General features: G+C 47.5%; 1 protein-coding gene across 1 annotated transcript; it reads left to right on the top strand.

The window, feature by feature from the left end:
* Window positions 1–9,225: 9,225 nt before the first annotated feature.
* On the top strand, window positions 9,226–11,689 carry LOC119328475 (aluminum-activated malate transporter 10-like). The gene is made up of 3 exons (XM_037601455.1): window positions 9,226–9,609; window positions 9,697–9,837; window positions 9,923–11,689. Exons 1-3 carry the CDS (start codon window positions 9,264–9,266, stop codon window positions 11,431–11,433), a joined length of 1,998 nt encoding a protein of 665 aa, XP_037457352.1. The 5' UTR covers window positions 9,226–9,263; the 3' UTR covers window positions 11,434–11,689.
* Window positions 11,690–18,626: the final 6,937 nt, after the last annotated feature.

The raw sequence follows: 18,626 nt of genomic DNA, 5'->3' as shown, positions 1-18,626 counted from the left end.
GAGCTCCGGAACAGGCCCCAAGATGGGATCTCGTGGATACAGAAAGTTGCGGCGGTGGAATTAGGTTTTTGGCTCCTGTTCTGATTGTTTGGGGGTACGTGTGTATATATAGGAGGAAGGAGTATGTCGGTGGAGCACGGAGGGGCCCACGAGGCAGGGGGCGCGCCCTGGGGGGGCGCCCCCCACCCTCATGACCACCTCTTTGATCCCTTGCAGTAGGGTCCAAGTCTCCTGGATCACGTTCGGTGAGAAAATCACGTTTCCGAAGATTTTATTCCATTTGGACTCCGTTTGATATTCTGTTTATCCGAAACACTGAAATAGGCAAAAACAGCAATTCTGGGCTGGGCCTCCGGTTAGGTTAGTCCCAAAAATAATATAAAGTGGAAAATAAAGCCCAATATAGTCCAAAACAGTAGATAATATAGCATGGAGCAATCAAAAATTATAGATACGTTGGAGACGTATCACCTCCTTCTTAATCCGGCAAGGGGGAAGGAGAAGTTGGGGAAGAGCTCCGACAACACGACAGCGTGGTGGTGGAGCTTGCGGTTCTCCGGCAGGGCTTCGCCAAGCTCAACTACGGAGGAGGAGGTGTTGGGGAAGGAGAGGGCTGCGCCAGGGGAAGGGTACCGCAGCCCTCCCACCTCCCCTCTATTTATAGGGGCAAGGGATAGGGGGCCGGCCCCCTCCAGATGGATCTAGAGGGGGGCGGCGGCCAAGGAGGGTGGCTTGCCCCCCAAGCCAAGGGGGACGCCCCCTTTAGGGTTTCCCCTAAACCCTAGGCGCATGGGCCCTAGGGGTTTTGGCTCCCAGCCCACTTAGGGGCTGGTTCCCCTCCATATTCAGCCCATAGGGCCCTCCGGGATAGGTGGACCCTCCCGGTGGACCCCCGGAACCCCTTCGGTGGTCCCGGTACAATACCGATAAACCCTCGAACACTTCCGGCGATCGAATAAGGACTTCCCATATATAAATCTTTATCTCCGGACAATTCCGGAACTCCTTGTGACGTCCGGGATCTCATCCGGGACTCCGAACAACATTCGATAACCACATAATAATTCCCTTAACAACTCTAGCATCACCGAACCTTAAGTGTGTAGACCCTACGGGTTCGGGAATCATGAAGACATGACCGAGACATCTCTCCGGCCAATAACCAATAGCGGGATCTGGATACCCATGTTGGCTCCCACATGTTCCACGATGATCTCATCGGATGAACCACGATGTCGGGGATTCAATCAACCCCGTATACAATTCCCTTTGTCGACCGGTATGATACTTTCCCGAGATTCGATCGTCGGTATACTGATACCTTGTTCAATCTCGTTACGGCAAGTCTCTTTACTCGTTCCGTAACACATCATACTGTGACCAACCCCTTAGTCACATTGAGCTCATTACGATGATGTCTTACCGAGTGGGCCCAGAGATACCTCTCCATCATACGGAGTGACAAATCCCAGTCTCGATTCGTGCCAACCCAACAGATACTTTCGGAGATACCCGTAGTGCACCTTTATGGCCACCCAGTTACGTTGTGATGTTTGGCACACCCTAAGCATTCCTACGGTATCCGGGAGTTGCACAATCTCATGGTCTAAGGAAAAGATACTTGACATTAGAAAAGCTTTAGCAAACGAACTACACGATCTTGTGCTATGCTTAGGATTGGATCTTGTCCATCACATCATTCTCCTAATGATGTGATCCCGTTATCAATGACATCCAATGCCCATGGCCAGGAAACCGTAACCATCTATTGATCAACGAGCTAGTCAACTAGAGGCTCACTAGGGACATGTTGTGGTCTATGTATTCACACATGTATTACGATTTCCGGATAACACAATTATAGCATGAACAATAGACAATTATCATGAACAAGGAAATGTAATAATAATCATTTTATTATTGCCTCTAGGGCATATTTCCAACAGCTCTCCCTATGGACCTTGGAAACAAAACAAGCTCCAAACTCCTTGATCATCTCCTTAGAATTCTCCTAACAAGCCCACCAGCTGGTCGTGCTAACATTACTATCATTCACAACATCCACTACAATGATGAAATCGGTCTCCAACTGCACTTCGTTCAAGTCTAGTTTACGACCCTGGTTGAGGCCAGAAGATAGGGCCTGGACTTCAACTTCCTCTGCATCTGAGCATCCATGAAAATGACAACCCGCTGAGAAGACAATGCCACCAAAACTATCCCTACCACCGCTCCCAGCGCAACCAATCTCGTGGATGCAATGAAAGAAGCGCTGACATTGATCTTTACGTGATTCTCTAGCAGCTTAGTCCAGCCAACCACATCAACATGGGGAGGCGGGCTAGTATACTGCATATTAACTTCATGCAACTTCTGCTTCCTTTAAGGCTTTAACATCATTTGCAACCGAATTACCTTTGAGGAAAAGTACCTTGGTCTTCCCAGCCCCGAAGGCCGGATGAAGGATTCTCATTTCCAACCCATCTTCGAGAGGTTCGAAAAAGACTTATGGACTGTATTCATGTCCTATGGGGCAAAAGATATTTTGGTCAAGTCTATTGCTCAAGCTCTGCCTACTCATACCATGAGCATCTTCAAAATGAAGGCGGGCTTTTGTGAAACATATGAGAAGCTGGTGCGAGACTTCTGGTGAGGGGGGTGAAGAGAAAAAAAGAAGAGTGCACTGGATGTCGTAGGAGAAGATGACAAAACCAAAGTGTGAGGGTAGGCTGGGGTTCCGCGATATGCTTATTTTCAACCAAGCTCTTTTCGTAAAACAAGCATGGAGACTTGTCCAAAGACCTCACAGTCTTTAGCTAGGGTTCTAAAAGCAAAGTATTACCCATAAGGAAATTTGTTGGACACGGTCTTCACTTCTGATGCATCACCCATGTGACGAGGAATTGAATACGGGCTTGAAGTCCTGAAAAAAGGAGTGGTATGGAGAGTGGGAAATGGAAAGAGCATCCGAATCCTTCGGGATAACTGGATACCTCGGCAGTCCGGTCTTTCCATACAATCCATGAAGAATAGATGCCAGCTAAGATGGGTAAACCAATTGTTGCTTCCGCAGTCAAATGAGTGGAACAAACAAATCATTGACCAATTGTTCTATAATTTTGACGTGGGGGAAATATACAAGATTAAACTTCCCCCAAAATCAATGGTATGCATTGTGGCTTGGAATTATGAGAAGAGTGGTATCTTCACAGTTAGGGGTGCTTACCAGCTTGGAGTTTCTTTGTAGGGTGGACCTAGCGAAGGCTCCTCGAAAAATCCCAGTAAGGTAGGGAGAGCTTATGGAATCTAGTCTGGAAGGCTAAGGCACCACATAAAATCTGTATCTTCACCTGAAGAGTTGCCACTGATTCTCTCCCTGCGAAGGACAACAAGTACAAGAGGACTCTTGAATTGGATGGTATATGCAACTTATGAGGAGTTGCTGTTGAAAACGCACATCACGCTATTGTTGTCTGAACAAAACAAAGAGCTCTTCGAGAGGAAATGAGTAAAATATGGAAACTGCCGGAAGACAAATCTATCATGCCCTTCTCCTTAGATTGGGTCTTGCAAAGCTTGAGTATTTGCTCAGGTAAGATGAGGGAAAAAATTATGCTAGTTCTGTGAAGGGTTTGGCAGACGGTGTCGTTTAGAACAAAAGTGAGGCTACTATACAGGACTCAGTGATGTTCTTGAGAAATTACCGGGAGTGTTTATCCATCCCAAATTCCTCCTTTTTTGGCCAACTGCATCTTCCTATTTTGTTTCTATTTTTTAATTGCATCTTCCTAATTCTCACAAGCACGCAGAGCCAACCGGACGAAACAAACGAAGTTAGCCAACAAAGTCCAAGAACTGAATCACACAAGAAATCAATGGAATAAGCGAGCAACACCAAGATTGGCCAACATTCTTTGTACGTTACTTATTTCAATTGGATAAACGGCTGGTTCTTTGTAAAAAAAAAGATAGAACTTAGTTCAGTTAGCTAAGAAACAGTGATTTTTTTAGCTAGACAGGCCTCCTTTGGTTCATAGGGTAGGGAAATTATAGGAATAGAAAAGTCATAGGAAATGAGATAACATGCATCGCAAATCCTATGAGTAGGAATAAGAAAGGAGATGTCCTTTGATTCACTTCATAGGATTTTTTCCATTGAGTCTAGGCTAATATTTATTTTCCTATGAAATGTGAAGGCTAGGAAGAATTCCTCCATAGAAAAGGATTCCATTCATACAAACCAAAGGGCTCTAAAGGAATTTTTCATACAAAAATCTAATCCTATGAAATTCCTACAAAAATCCCCCAAACCAAAGGAGGCCTGAACAATTCCATCACCCAGAACGTTGTGCACAATCAGGGTTCGACCGCAATTTTGACACCAACTGCTGCAAAGGGCATCTGCAACCTCATTACAAGTTATGGAAACCATAAACCAAGTGAAATGCAAGGAAATGAACGCCTTGATATCTCTAAAAAAATGAAACTATATAGGGAATGTACTGTAGGCCAACCGCGAAATGCCTATTATAAGAATAATGGAGTCTTTTGTTTTATCTATAAAGCGGGATAAAAGCCTAGTTCGAGAGAATAATGAAGTCTTGATCGACTGCAAAATGTGTGCTGTACAGTCGACGACCATGCCCCTGAGCATGAAAATTTGGGATGTTGTACGGAGCTTTTACTTTCTTATTAATAAAATATAGAATGTGTTAATTTATTTGATCGTTAAACATTATTAAATAACCAACTAAAGGAAGGCGGACGTCAGATTAGCCGAAAAACAACACCAATCAAGCTACTCTGTACCACTCCTCAGTGGGTGCGCACATCACCCAAATAATTCTGTGTTATTATTAAAATAAATAAATATAGTAGTATCTCTACTCTTATAAAAACCCGAGTTGGTGATGATGGTGTGCCTGCCATCCTTTAATTATGGCCATCGGATCTAAATCCAACGCTAGCTGGGCAATCTGTGGCAATTTTGCAAAAAACCGCCCGCCACTCCTCCTCTGTTTGCAAATGACTCCTTGTATCTCCTGTTCGGCCCATCTCTCCCCTGCCTCATCTGTCCATCTCAGAGAAAAAAGGAAGGCCGTGGAACGATCTGGAGAGGTGTCGCGCTGCTGTTGGTGTCAGCGCTATCCACCCCAACACTCATGCCCCACCGCCGACCACCACCACGACACCCCACCTCCTCGCCGTCTCCTCCGCGGCTCCGCCCCCTTCCCAATCTTCCCAACGTCGATCTTGGCAAGTACGCGGCTGAGTGCCGACGCCGTCCTTGCCCCGACACCTCCGCTGCCTCCTCTGTTTCTTTCAACAGCCTTACCGTCCACCCCCGTCCTCATAGCTGTCTCCTCCGCGCCGTCCCCGCCTCTTCCAACGCCGTCCTCCGCAAGTAAGCCGTCGGCTGCGCGCTGCTCATCCACGGCGGCGCCGCCACCACCTACTGCTATTCTCCCCTGATGCGCTACACGGCTTGTTCTGTTGTGATGGTTGAGGTGGAGGTGCTATGCTGGACTACTTCCTCTCCATCTCTAATCTCTTCCCGTCTACATGCTTTTATATACAACTTCTGGTCAGATCTCTAGCCGCCAGACCTTAACCAAGGATGGGAGTAGTGTGAGCGTATTTGCAATTTTGCTTGGCTGCGTGTAAACGCTCAACTCAATGCACTAGGAAGAATCAGATCTTTTTTTGCCGTGGTATCTGGGGATGTTTTGGGAATAGAACAAGAATTGATTGTTTCTTACTTTTCATTCCAACAATTCTTGTGTACAAATAAGATATAACCACTGAGTTTACAATGATAGCCAAATAGGCTGCATTATTTAGATTAACATATAATGGTGAATTGGTTGTAGTTAAAAATGTAAAGTATTAGTTCCTTTGGGGCAGTTAAGTTTGATTGGATAATCTGATTTTACTGATAGATGGTAAAAAAGAGAGCATGTTTTCTTTGTTTAATATTCACCCTGGTATCTTGGGTGCCTTTTAACCAGAATTTGGACACAGGATAATATTTGTCCTATTCCACTTATTGTTTCAACAACGGGTGTTGATATATATGGTCAAGGTTTACTAGAATAGCACACTGATATATACCAACAATATGTAACTTGGGATTAAGTTTGGAGAAAATACAACACCTGGGTGGTCCAGGTAGCTTGTTAGTAGTTACCACTGTAATGTATTCGTTGCATAGCCTGAAGCTTTTTATTCTTTGGCATTCTGGTTTAGTGTTGATTAGACTAGGAAATCAAGATGTCAATATACATAAAGGCATGATTTTCAAACTCTGCTGGCCTTTTAGGATTACGATACATTGAAACAGAGGATAATGCCTGCCCTTGATATATTGTCTTTTCTCCTACGTGTTGTCTCCTAATTTTTGCTACCTATTCCAGCTTCATATGGAACTTCACTGTACTTGATTCTGCGGTGGATCAGCTTGTTTTAGAAGAGTTGGTTAGACAGAAATTCTCCAAGCTAGGTTTGTTGTATTTCCCTTTATATAAAATCGCATGACTTCGTCAGGCATATGCACATATATACTTAGTCAGGAAAGCAGCAGGTCTTACGCCCCAAACTGCAAGGGCTCGAAGTGGAGCCAGAGATGACGAGACCAAATTAGATTTGTGCATTATATGGTGTCTTGGCAGATTTAGATTCCTATTAAAAATGATACCACTTTGTTTATGTTGACTACTATTTCGTGGTTGCAAGGCAACAACCGCTAGAACATATTCTGTAATTTAGCATGTTCAGCGCAGTCTGGTTGTGAGTAGATGTATTTTAGTTAAGGAATATGTGTGCTTGTGGGCACTTGCAGTTTAGCATTTCGTCAAATATTGCTCAGTTGTTCTCCTGTAGTTATTTGATTACTATTCGACCTACATCACTTGCAAATATTTATGTTGCTAATTTTCCTTTTTTTTTGGTAGGTTTGACGAGAAGTCGGTATATGATCTAAATGTTTGGCTTAGAAGAAGGATTTTATTGGTTGGAACCCGTATGTTTGATTGTGCTAAATGTGTACCTATCAACTATATGACATCGATTTGATCAATGTCTAGGTACATTCTTGTGTTTTCTATCTTTTGTGATTCCGCAACTATATGACATCGATTTGATCAATGTCTTGGAACATTCTTGTGTTTTTTTTATTCTTTTGTGATTCCGTAGCGTAGCACGGGCATCTTACTAGTTAAAACTTAAAAGCCACGCGCCCTTTCGCAACGAGCTTCAACACCGCAGGAGTAACCTCCAAAACGCCGGGAATCTTATCAAAATCAAACCATCTCGGCTGTACGAGATGAATAGGATAATCGGAGGGAATGTCGCATCGACGCATCGCGGACCGCGGGGTTCTCCGGGGAGATAAACCCAGCGAGACCCGCACAAAAACGCCCCCCATGCAGTGCAGATGCAGAGTGGATCCCGCGCGAGGCTGATATAAACAAACCAGGCCCGAAGCGCGATCGGGCGGCGAGGTACAAGGTTGGGTCCAACCACTCCACGCCCGCACCATGATCCGCGTCAACTGCTCGCACTTGCGCCACGGCCGCGCGCGCTTTGGTCAGAAAGCGAGTCCTCGCGTGGTCGCGGCACTGTACAGCTCTCGTCAACCTCAGATTAGACACGAGATCCACGATGAGATGAGATGAGGCGTACGGCAACAAAAAATATATGCCGTTGCTAGCTCTTTGGCTACCCAACCCCACCAGCCATTGCCTCCTGCCTCCCCCCGTCTCGGCCTGCGAGATCTCTGCCACTGCGACCACGCGGGAGGATGTCGTACGTATCTCTGTATCTGCACCGGAATTGTATATCTGGAATATACTCATCTAGCACGGTCACGCGCGTGGATCCGATCAACAGTGTCACTCCAAGATGTTTTTGCTTGTTGATAGTACCTGGCAAGGCAATGCAGGCCGCGTGATTTCTGAGAAAACCGCGTTGGAACTCTATGCAGTGTTTGCCTGCAGGAGTCAATAGAATAATGTCAAAAAAATGTTAAAAAATTGGCGGGTAGAATCATTTTACACGTACATCCAGGATCAAACGTACATACGGTGTTGCACGGAGCTCCATGGACACGCGGTGAGGTACATATGCTGCATAAAGTATATTATTCTGACTGAATCAACCACGCCTTGAGAACAACATTGGTAAAGCAATGTACACGTACCTACTCACGTGCTCCAGAGATAGTTACACTGATTATACATAAAGATTATAAACCCCAATGGGCAATGGAGGATTACTGTTTCCACGGCAGAATCCATGGATCTTTTCCCGCGTCCTCTAGAGGCAACAAGAGCGTTCCTGTCCCTGCTTGAACCTAACACCGGAACCGCCATGCACACGTTCCTGCCAAGTGTTGCCACAAGTGTAGCTCTAACCAGATCAGTGAAATAGCACATCATTAATGGCCACACAATGCATGCCGCTGCATTTCTGAACATGGCCACAAATTAATGAGAAACACGCTCAGTCCCTTGAGGATGCTGCAACGTAATGCCTCTTATTACCGTATCAAGCGACTGCATGCAGTAGATCCGCTGTTCGCGGTGTTGCGTGCTCATGTCATAAAGCTAGATTGGCTAGCTGGGCGTTGGCTTTGATCGAAATCGTATGCTGGACGCAGCTTCCACATACGTGAAGAGTTGCGCAAGAAGTTAATAAGACAATGGCAGTGAATGGTAATGGTGTGCTAGCACATATCAGAGATTCAGTGAGTGACTTTGTTTTACTGTAACTGAATTTTCATGCGCTGGTGTTCTGCCGGTACTTGTGCTGAGGAAAACTGGGCAGGTGATCTCTTCAGGCTTCAGCATTACATTTCTGTGTGTTTTTCCAGCAGATCTTGCATCTCTTCGGTAACTCACTTGCTGGTTCTTTACCATTTGACCTGCGTTGACTTCAACTCATGCACTTTCTTATGACATTAGACCTCATCAGTGGTATTAACAACGGCGTACGTCGCTGGTCCCTTGGCTCGTCATGTTTTCTTTGTGATCAGGTGGTTTACACAAACTTGTTTATGATAATAAAGTGAGCGCCCTTTCCCAAAGGCCAAAGTGTGGTGGTGACCGTGACACTGACACGCATCAACGTGCGCCAGGTCAGGCGCCGCATTTTATAATCCCCCCTCCTCGCGTATATAAGCCCTCGCTCGACCCATGCTACTGCATCCATCATCCAAGCAAAGATCCCAACAAGACTTGGAACCAAGCATAGACTGAGAGACGAGCATGGCAGCTGGGGCGACAGCTGAGCGAGAAGCCGGCCAGAGCGCCGGTGCTGAGTGGAGGGTGGACGTGCCGGCGGTCGGTGAGCAGGATGGCGTCAAGGGCGGGCGGTCGTGGTGGTGGCTCCTGTCGTGGATGGCCGCGCCGAGGGACAGGGTGGCCGCGTTCGGCGGTATGGTGTGGCAGGTCGGCGCGGACGACCCGAGGAGGATGGTGCACGGGCTCAAGGTGGCCCTCGCGCTCGCCATCTGCTCCCTCTTCTACTACGTCCACCCCCTCTATGACTTCACCGGCGGCAACGCCATGTGGGCCGTGCTCACCGTCGTCGTCGTCTTCGAGTACACCGTCGGTATGTAGTAACTCAGCAACACTCGTGGTACAACAATGGTGAGGTGGTAAGGAGTGGAAGAGCTGATGTGATGTGGGTTCGTTTCAGGTGCTTGCTTGTACAAAGGCCTCAACAGAGCCGCGGCGACGCTGGCCGGGGGCGCGCTGGCCCTCGGCGTGCACTGGGTCGCCAGCCAGTCCGGCAAGGAGCTCCAGCCCTATGTCCTCACCGGCTCCATGTTTATCATGGGTATGTTCCATCCTCTGATGTTTGATGTTTGTCCTCTGTTTCGATCGATCCTCTAGTTGACATTAATGTCGACTTACGTGTACAGCTGCGGCGGCCACCTTCTCTCGGTTCATCCCGACGATGAAGGCCAAGTTCGACTACGGCGTCACCGTCTTCATCCTCACCTACTGCCTCGTCTCCGTGTCGGGGTACCGCGCCGACGAGGTGGTGTTCATGGCGCAGCAGCGCCTCACCACCATCGCCATCGGCGCCTTCATCTGCTTCGCCGTCTGCACCTTGGTCTTCCCGGTCTGGGCGGGGCAGGAGCTCCACGTCCTCGTCGCGCGCAACATGGACAAGCTCGCCGCCGCCGCCGAGGGCTGCGTCGAGGACTACTTCTCTGACCCCGCCGCCGTCGACGCCGCCGCCGGGGAGAGGCCGGCGAGGCGGGCGCTCTCCGCCAAGTCACAGGGGTACAAGCAAGTGCTGAACGCCAAGGCGTCCGAGGACTCGCTGGCCAACCTGGCGAAATGGGAGCCCGGCCACGGCAAGTTCGGGTTCCGCCACCCGTACGGCCAGTACCAGAAGGTCGGCGCCGCCATGCGCTGCTGCGCCTACTGCATCGACGCCCTCGCCGCCTGCGTCGGCTCCGAGGCCCAGACGCCGGCACACATCAAGAAGCACCTCGCCGGCACCTGCCTCGCCCTGGGCCGACACTTGGCCACCGTGCTCCGCGAGGCGTCGGGCTGTGTCACGTCGATGACGCGGTGGGACCGCCTCGGGCTCGTCGCGGCGGACATGAACGCCACCGCCCAGGAGCTGAGGGACAAGCTGAGGTGCCTGGCCACGGTGCTGGAGGAAGGAGAGGACGGATCACCAGAGGCAGAGCAGGAGCATGACGCCGTAACGGAGCTGCGGACTTCGCCGCTCATGGAGGCGCTGCCGCTGTTCAGCGCCGCCTCCATGCTCCTGGAGGTCTGCGCGAGGGCGGAGCTGGTCATCGGCGCCGTCGAGACCCTGGCCACGACGGCGAGGTTCAAAAAAGCCGACCACGACGAGAAGGCGGCGCTGGACACCGAGGCGCCCGTGCCCGCCGCCTCCGCGGGCAACCCGGTCGACGCCCACGTACCGCAGGAGATACACGTCAAGGTCGCCGGTGAGCAGGAGAAGACGGAGGCGGCCCAGAAGGCAGGCGCGAGCTCCGGCAAGGCGCCGCGGGACCAGGTCGGGGAGCTGATCAAGGTGCTGATGCGCCGGGGGAGCACCAAGAAGTGGGCGCGCGGCGACACCAAGGTGAGCCCCAAGCCGCCCCAGGAGTTCACTGTGAGCGTGCCCAGCCCGCGGAACCGCGCGGCGGAGCTCGCGGGGCACGGGCCGGTGCTGCCCAGCCCCAGGAACCGGCCGGCGGAGCTCGCCGGGCACGCGCCGGCGGTGCCCACCCCGAGGAACCGCGTGGCGGAGCTCGGCGGGCACGCGCCCGTGGCGCCCAGCCCCAGGAACCGGCCCGTGGACCTCGCGAGCCATGGAGGCGTCGTGCCCAGCCCAAGGAACCGCCCCATGGACTTCGCCGCGCACGCCCCCAGCCCGCGGAACCGTTCCATACTTGGGATGGCCTGAAGAACGTGTGTGTGGTCACTAATCAGGGCGCGCGAAGTTTTGGATCCCTGATTAGCCCTCGCAAGTGAGATGTTTGTCAAATATGTACGTTGTACAGTACATTGCATCTCTTGTGGATCATACTCGAGGGCACAACCTTCGTGCTGTAATACGGGGTAAGTACGTCACAAGGACTTCATATAGGAGTACAAAACAAACAGCATTGCAGTCATCGCCGGGAATGAATACACTGCAAGCCTGCAAAATGCTTGATTTCGCTTTAGGTCCCTTACCGAGCATGCCATGTGGTTGCAAAATGCTTAATTACACTCCCTGTTTGGCTCGGATCTATTCCCTCCGTAACTTAATACAATACATATAGTATAAGACGTTTTTTTGACACTATCATAGCATTAGTGAAAAAACATCTTGTATTAAGTTACAGAGGTAGTATAAATTATTTTTTGAAATAGAAGGTAGATCATTTTCCACCTTATGCATTCAAAACGGGGGTTCCCGGGTGTGGGTGATAAAACCGGCAGACCGTGGGGTAGGGGGTTCCGAGCTGTGGATCTCGGATTTGTGTGTAATAGGGGACGAAAGAGACAATATTTACCCATGTTCGGGCCCTCTTGAAGAGGTAATCCCTACGTCATGCTTTGATTGTATTGATGGTTGTGTATCGAGTACAAGCTTGATCTACCTCGAGATAAGTTGTGTTCTAACCCTAAGGCTAGGTGAATGTGATTATGATCGGATCCCCTCTACATGCTAAACCCCTTGGCTTATATACACGACAGAGGGGCACCTAGGGTTACATAGTCGGTTGCGGATCTAAGGATGTACATGGCGGCAGCCGAAGATGTCCTTGGAGTACACGTCAAGTCTTTGGAGTCAAACCTGCCAATGTCGCCACTCAACCGCCGGAGCCAAACCAACGCGTGCCCACTCCCAACCCTGGGGAAAGGGCAGCATTCATTCCCCACCTCGTCCGAGGTCTGGGGTTCTCACTGCACCCTTTCCTGCACGGGATCCTTTTCCTCTACGGGCTCAATTTCCATCATCTGGCCCCAAACTCCATCCTCCACCTCGCCTCCTTCATCATCACCTTCGAGGCCTTCGTCCGCATGGAGCCACACTTTGGGTTGTGGCTGAACATGTTCAGCATCAAGCCTAATTCCAGCGGCTTCGAGCTCAAAGAATGCAGAGGAGCAATGATCAGCAAGAACCAGAAGGTCGACTGGTTCAAGGGTACCTTCATCGAGACCATCAAGGAGTGGCAGTGCAAGTGGTTCTACGTCACCGAGCCACTCGCCGCTGCTACATCTTGAGCATGCATTGGTTTTTCCTTGAAGAGGAAAGGGTGATGCAGCAAAGTAGCGAAAGTATTTCCCTCGGTTTTTGAGAACCAAGGTATCAATCCAGTAGGAGATAACATGCAAGTCACCTAGTACCTACACAAACAATCAAGAACCTCGCAACCAACGCGATAAAGGGGTTGTCAATCCCTTCACGGTCACTTGCGAAAGTGAGATCTGATAAAGATATTAAAGTAAATATTTTTGGTATTTTTATTGTATAGATTGCAAAATAGTAAACGAGATGCAATGTAAATAAAAGAGATGCAATATAATAATAAGAGACCCGGGGGCCATAGGTTTCACTAGTGGCTTCTCTCATGATAGCAAGTACTATGGTGGGTGAACAAATTACTGTCGAGCAATTGATAGAAGAGCGCATAGTTATGAGAATATCTAGGCAATGATTATGAACATAGGCATCACGTCCGTGTTAAGTAGACCGAAACGATTCTATATCTACTACTATTACTCCACACATCGACCGCTATCCAACATGCATCTAAAGTATTAAGTTCATAAGAACAGAGTAATGCTTTAGGCAAGATGACATGATGTAGAGGGATAAACTCAAGCAATATGATATAAACCCCATCTTTTTATCCTCGATGGCAATAATACAATACGTGCCTTGCTGCCCCTACTGTCACTGGGAAAGGACACCGCAAGATTGAACCCAAAGCTAAGCACTTCTCCCATTGCATGAAAGATCAATCTAGTAGGCCAAACTAACCCGATAATTCGAAGAGACTTGCAAAGATATCAAATCATGCATATAAGAATTCAGAGAAGAACCAAATATTGTTCATAGATAAACTTGATCATAAATCCACAATTCATCAGATCTCGGCAAACACACCGCAAAAAGTATTACATCGAATAGATCTCCAAGAACATCGAGGAGAACTTTGTATTGAGAACCAAAGAGAGAGAAGAAGCCATCTAGCTAATAACTATGGACCCGAAGGTCTGTGGTAAACTACTCACACATCATCGGAGAGGCTATGGTGTTGATGTAGAAGCCCTCCGTGATCGAATCCCCCTCCGGCAGATCGCCGAAAAAGGCCCCAAATGGGATCTCAAGGGTACAGAAGATTGCGGCGGTGGAAAAGTGGTTTTGGTGGCCCCCCTAATGTTTTTAGGGTATAAGAGTATATATAGGCGAAAGAAGTACGTCGGTGGAGCTCTGTGGGGCCCATGAGGGTGGGGGCGCGCCTACCCCCCTTGGGCGCGCCCTCCTGCCTCGTGGAAGCTTCGCAGAGTTTCAGACTTCCAGTCCAAGTCTTCTGGTTTGAGTTTGTTCCAAGAAAGATCCTCGCGAAGGTTTCCTTCCATTTGGATTCCGTTTGATATTCCTTTTCTGCGAAACACTAAGATAGACAAAAAAACAGAAACTGGCACTAGGCCTCTGGTTAATAGGTTAGTCCCAGAAATAATATTAAAGTGCATATTAAAGCCCATTAAACATACAAAATAGATAATATAATAGCATGGAACAATCAAAAATTATAGATACGTTGGAGACGTATCAGCCGCCGGTCAGGCCGAGGTACCAACCTTCTCGGCTGGTCCTCCGACGAGGCTCGCCTCCTGGAGGAGGAAGGGCATGGACTGGGGGAACCTCGGAGAGGTGACGGAGCTAAAACAGAAGATCAAGTTTATGACCGACAAGAAGAAGATAAAGTTGGTGGACGTGGTTGACATCATGCTCCACGGCCGCATCCTGCAGCTCCAGCTTCGGGCCAGCCCGATGTGGGTGTTCAAGTCCGAGGATGCGGTGTCTGTACACCACTTCTTCCACACCCGACACCTCCCTATCCGGGGTGTGGACGGTGATAACCCACAAGTATAGGGGACCACAACAGTTTTCGAGGGTAAAGTATTCAACCCAAATTTATTGATTCGACACAAGGGGGGCCAAAGAATATTTGCAAATATTAGCAGCTGAGTTTTCAATTCAACCACACCTAGAGAACTAAATATCTGTGTCAAAGTGATCAGTAGCACAATAGTATGATAGTTTGATAACAGTGGTAATAGTAGCAATAGTAACAGTAACAACAGTAGTAGCAGTTTAATAGTGATTGTAACGACAACAACAATGAAAGTAACTTAGCAAAAACTAGTATGAGAAAGACGTAGGCATTGGATCAGTGATGGATAATTATGTTGGATAACATTCATCATGTAACAATCATAACCTAGAGTGACATAGAACTAGTTCTAATTTATCAATGTAATGTAGGCACGTATTCCGTATATAGTCATACATGCTTGTAATAAGAACTTGCATGCCATCTTTTGTCCTACCCTCCTGTGGCAGTGGGGTCCATAAGAAAATCTAAGGGATATTAAGGCCTTCTTTTAATAGAGAACCAGAACAAAGCATTAGCACGTAGTGAATACATGAACTCCTCAAACTACGGTAATCACTAGAAAGAATCCCAATTACTGTCACCTTGGCGTATGCGGATTATAACACATAATAGGTGCATACAACTTGCAAGATAGGATCAAGAACACAAATATATTCGTGAAAACATAAATGGTTAAGATCTGAAATCATGGCACTTGGGCCCTAGTGACAAGCATTAAGCATAATAAAGTCATAGCAACATCAATCTCAGAACATAGTGGATACTAGGGATCAAGCCCTAACAAAACTAACTCGATTACATGATAAATCTCATCCAACCCATCACTGTCCAGCAAGCCTGCGAAGGAATTACTCACTCCCAGTGGTGAGCATCATGAAATTGGTTATGGAGCATGGTTGATGATGATGGCGGCGTCGAATCCCCCTCTTCGGAGCCCAGAACGGACTCCAGATCAGCCCTCCCAATGAAGAACTAGAGGTGACGGCGGCTCCATATCATAAAACGCGATGATGTGTTCTCCCTGATTTTTTTTCTAGATGAATAGGTACTTATGGAGTTGGAGTTAGGGTTGCGAGAGCTGCCAGGGGCCCACAAGCTTGACAGGCGTGCCCCTGGGCTTGTGGCGCCCTGGTGGCCCCCCTCCGGTATTTCTCTTCGCCAGTATTTTATATATTTTGAAAATATTCTCTGTAAATTTTCAGCCCAATACGTGGAATTTTATTTCTGCACAAAAACAACACCATGGTAATTCCGTTGAAAACAACGTCAGTCTGGGTTAGTTCCATTCAAATCATGCAAAATAGAGTCCAAAGCAAGAGCAAAAGTTTTTGGAAAAGTAGATACATTTGGGACATACCAACTCCCCAAACTTAACTCATTGCTCGTCCTCAAGTAATTCAGTTGACAAACTGAAAGTGATAAAGAAAAAAAGTTACAAACTCTTTTGGCTCTTGTTGTTGTAGATATACTTAACTAATGTTCCAGTTTTTAGTAAGGATTATGAACTAACCATGTGCATCATAACATTTAGGTCTCACATTTACTCATACCAATGGCATAAGCAACTAGCGAGCAATATTAAGATATCTTGGATGCCAACAATTTGTCAAAACAATCATGATATAATATGATAACATGGTATCTCGCTAGCCTTTTCTGAGACCGTAAAACATAAATGCATAACACCTCTTAAGTTCAAGTAGCGACTAAATATTGTAATTCATGGTAGGAGAGATCCAGTCAAGTCACACCCAACATTAACTATACCCAGTTCATAAGAATGACAATAGTGCTCTCCAACTGGTGCTTAAATGAGAAGGTGATGACTCAACAATAAAAGTAAAATAACATAAAATTAAATGGATAGGCCCTTCGTAGAGGGAAGCAGGGATTTGTAGAGGTGCCAGATCTGAAGCTTAACACAGAGATGAATATAATTTTGAGAGGTATGCCTTTCCTGTCAACGTCACGACTAAGAGTTTTCAATATTAGTGGCGGTTCCCAAACTGAAAGGTAAAGTTTACTCCCTGTCGTGGAGTTGACACGGCAGATGTCCTAGAGCAAGGACTTAGTCGTAGGGCCATCGCACTAGGAAGCTTAAAGGGGTTAATCGGGACAAAGGACACGAGAGAGTTTTATACTAGTTCGGTCCCTTACGATGAAGGTAAAAGCCTACGTCTAGTTGGGATTGGTATTGCTGAGGTTTCGACTTCCAAGAGGCTCAATTCGCCGGCTTGGTTATCGACTCAGTTGTTTCTTGCCCCAAACCGCCACCGGGTCGTTCCCTTATATACACGGGTTGACGCCAGTTGGCCTACAGAGTCCCGGCCAGCTCATAATCGTGTCCGGCTCGGTGACTTTCTTTACATGTCTTTCTGTACAAGTATTTCCTTACATGCGGCAGTTTACAATATCGGGCCTCAAGACGGCCCCAGGCCTTTGGGCCTTCTATAAGACTTAATAAATTACAAACTTGGATGTTTACTGAGCTTCTTGCGTAACCCGCCATTGAAGCTGACCCAGCCCCTCCTGGGCGGGTCTCAACTGATAGTAATATCCCCAACATTAGGCCCCAGGTTGACTTTGAACTTTTTTCTTTGTCAATCTTTAATACTTAGTCAGAATCCATCCTCTGTCTGAAAACTTCTGTAACCCGTCGTGATGTCATCTTTTGAAAACATAAAAAACCTTCATGACGTCATCTTACAACGGATCTTTCATTTTTAATGCCTTCCGAGAATTGAGGCATCTATTCAGTTGGATAATTATTATTGGGTCTCCTTGATTTTCGCGCCCGCCTGTTCGCATCTGCCCTTATAAATAGGCATGCAGCCGGTCCTTCCCATTCTCCTTTCTTCCTCATCTTCTTCCTCTCGCAACCTCCATCGCTGCTCGAGCTCCACCGCCACCGCAACTCTCATCGTCGTCGTCAAGCTTGGCCGCTGCATTACCCCGAGTCCGACCAGAGGACGCGGCGATTCTTCACGGCAGACCTGCATCTCGTAAGTTTTCTTCCCTCACACACCCAGATTTGTTCTAGGTTTGCAAGTTCTTCAGTGTTCTTCACCTGTTTGCCATGGACCATCTGTAGATCTTTTCCGCAACTTCTTTTGATCCAAAGAAGAGATATAACTCGCGCGATAGCTGTTTGGCATTCATTTTTGATATCAGTAGATCCCGTTTACCTGTATAGATGTTTCTTTATAATCGTCGAACTCATCTGTACTAGGTTTTTAGGTCTAGAATATTTTCCTTTTTGAAACAGCCTTCTGATCTGAAATAATATCAATCACTTTGAAAAACTTGTTTGTCCCAACACTTAGCTGAATCCACTTTCTGAAAGAATCTATAGTCATGGCGGTTTACCACACCGGCTCTCTTTTCCTTATATGTCATTAGCCCTTAGTTAAACCGCCATTACTTGTTTTATAAATGACCGTAGGCTGAGCCGGCATGTTGTTATCTATTTTTCAGTTCTCTGCACATCATGCCGTCAAAGACACCCACCGTATGTAACTGGGTCCCTTCGTCCATAACTGAGGAACGGTTAAAAGAGTTCTTCATCATTGGGTTTCTGCCTTCAAAGAATGGCATGTCTTATTGTGCTCCTGACCCGGAGGAAGAACGCCCCAATCCAAAAGACGGAGAAGTGATTGTCTTCACTGATCACATGAATCGTGGCTTCTCACCGCCCGGTTCAAAATTCTTCAGAGAGGTCCTTCATTTTTTCAAACTCCACCCTCAGGACCTTGGACCCAATTCCATTTCCAACATTTGCAACTTCCAAGTACTCTGTGAGGTTTATCTTCAGCAAGAGCCCACCGTAGAGCTGTTTAGGGAGTACTTTTACCTAAACCGGCAGAATGAATGCACCAATGGTCCTAGCTTAGAACTTGGAGGCATCTCAATTCAGCGCCGCCAGGGTGCTGTTTTCCCTCTTATCGTCTTACCAAGTCACCCAAAATACTGGAACCAAACT

The sequence above is a fragment of the Triticum dicoccoides genome, chromosome 7A (assembly GCF_002162155.2).
Source record: "Triticum dicoccoides isolate Atlit2015 ecotype Zavitan chromosome 7A, WEW_v2.0, whole genome shotgun sequence".
NCBI lineage: Eukaryota > Viridiplantae > Streptophyta > Magnoliopsida > Poales > Poaceae > Triticum > Triticum dicoccoides.
Note: the sequence above shows the minus strand (reverse complement) of the source record. Positions and strands in the feature narration are given on the sequence as shown.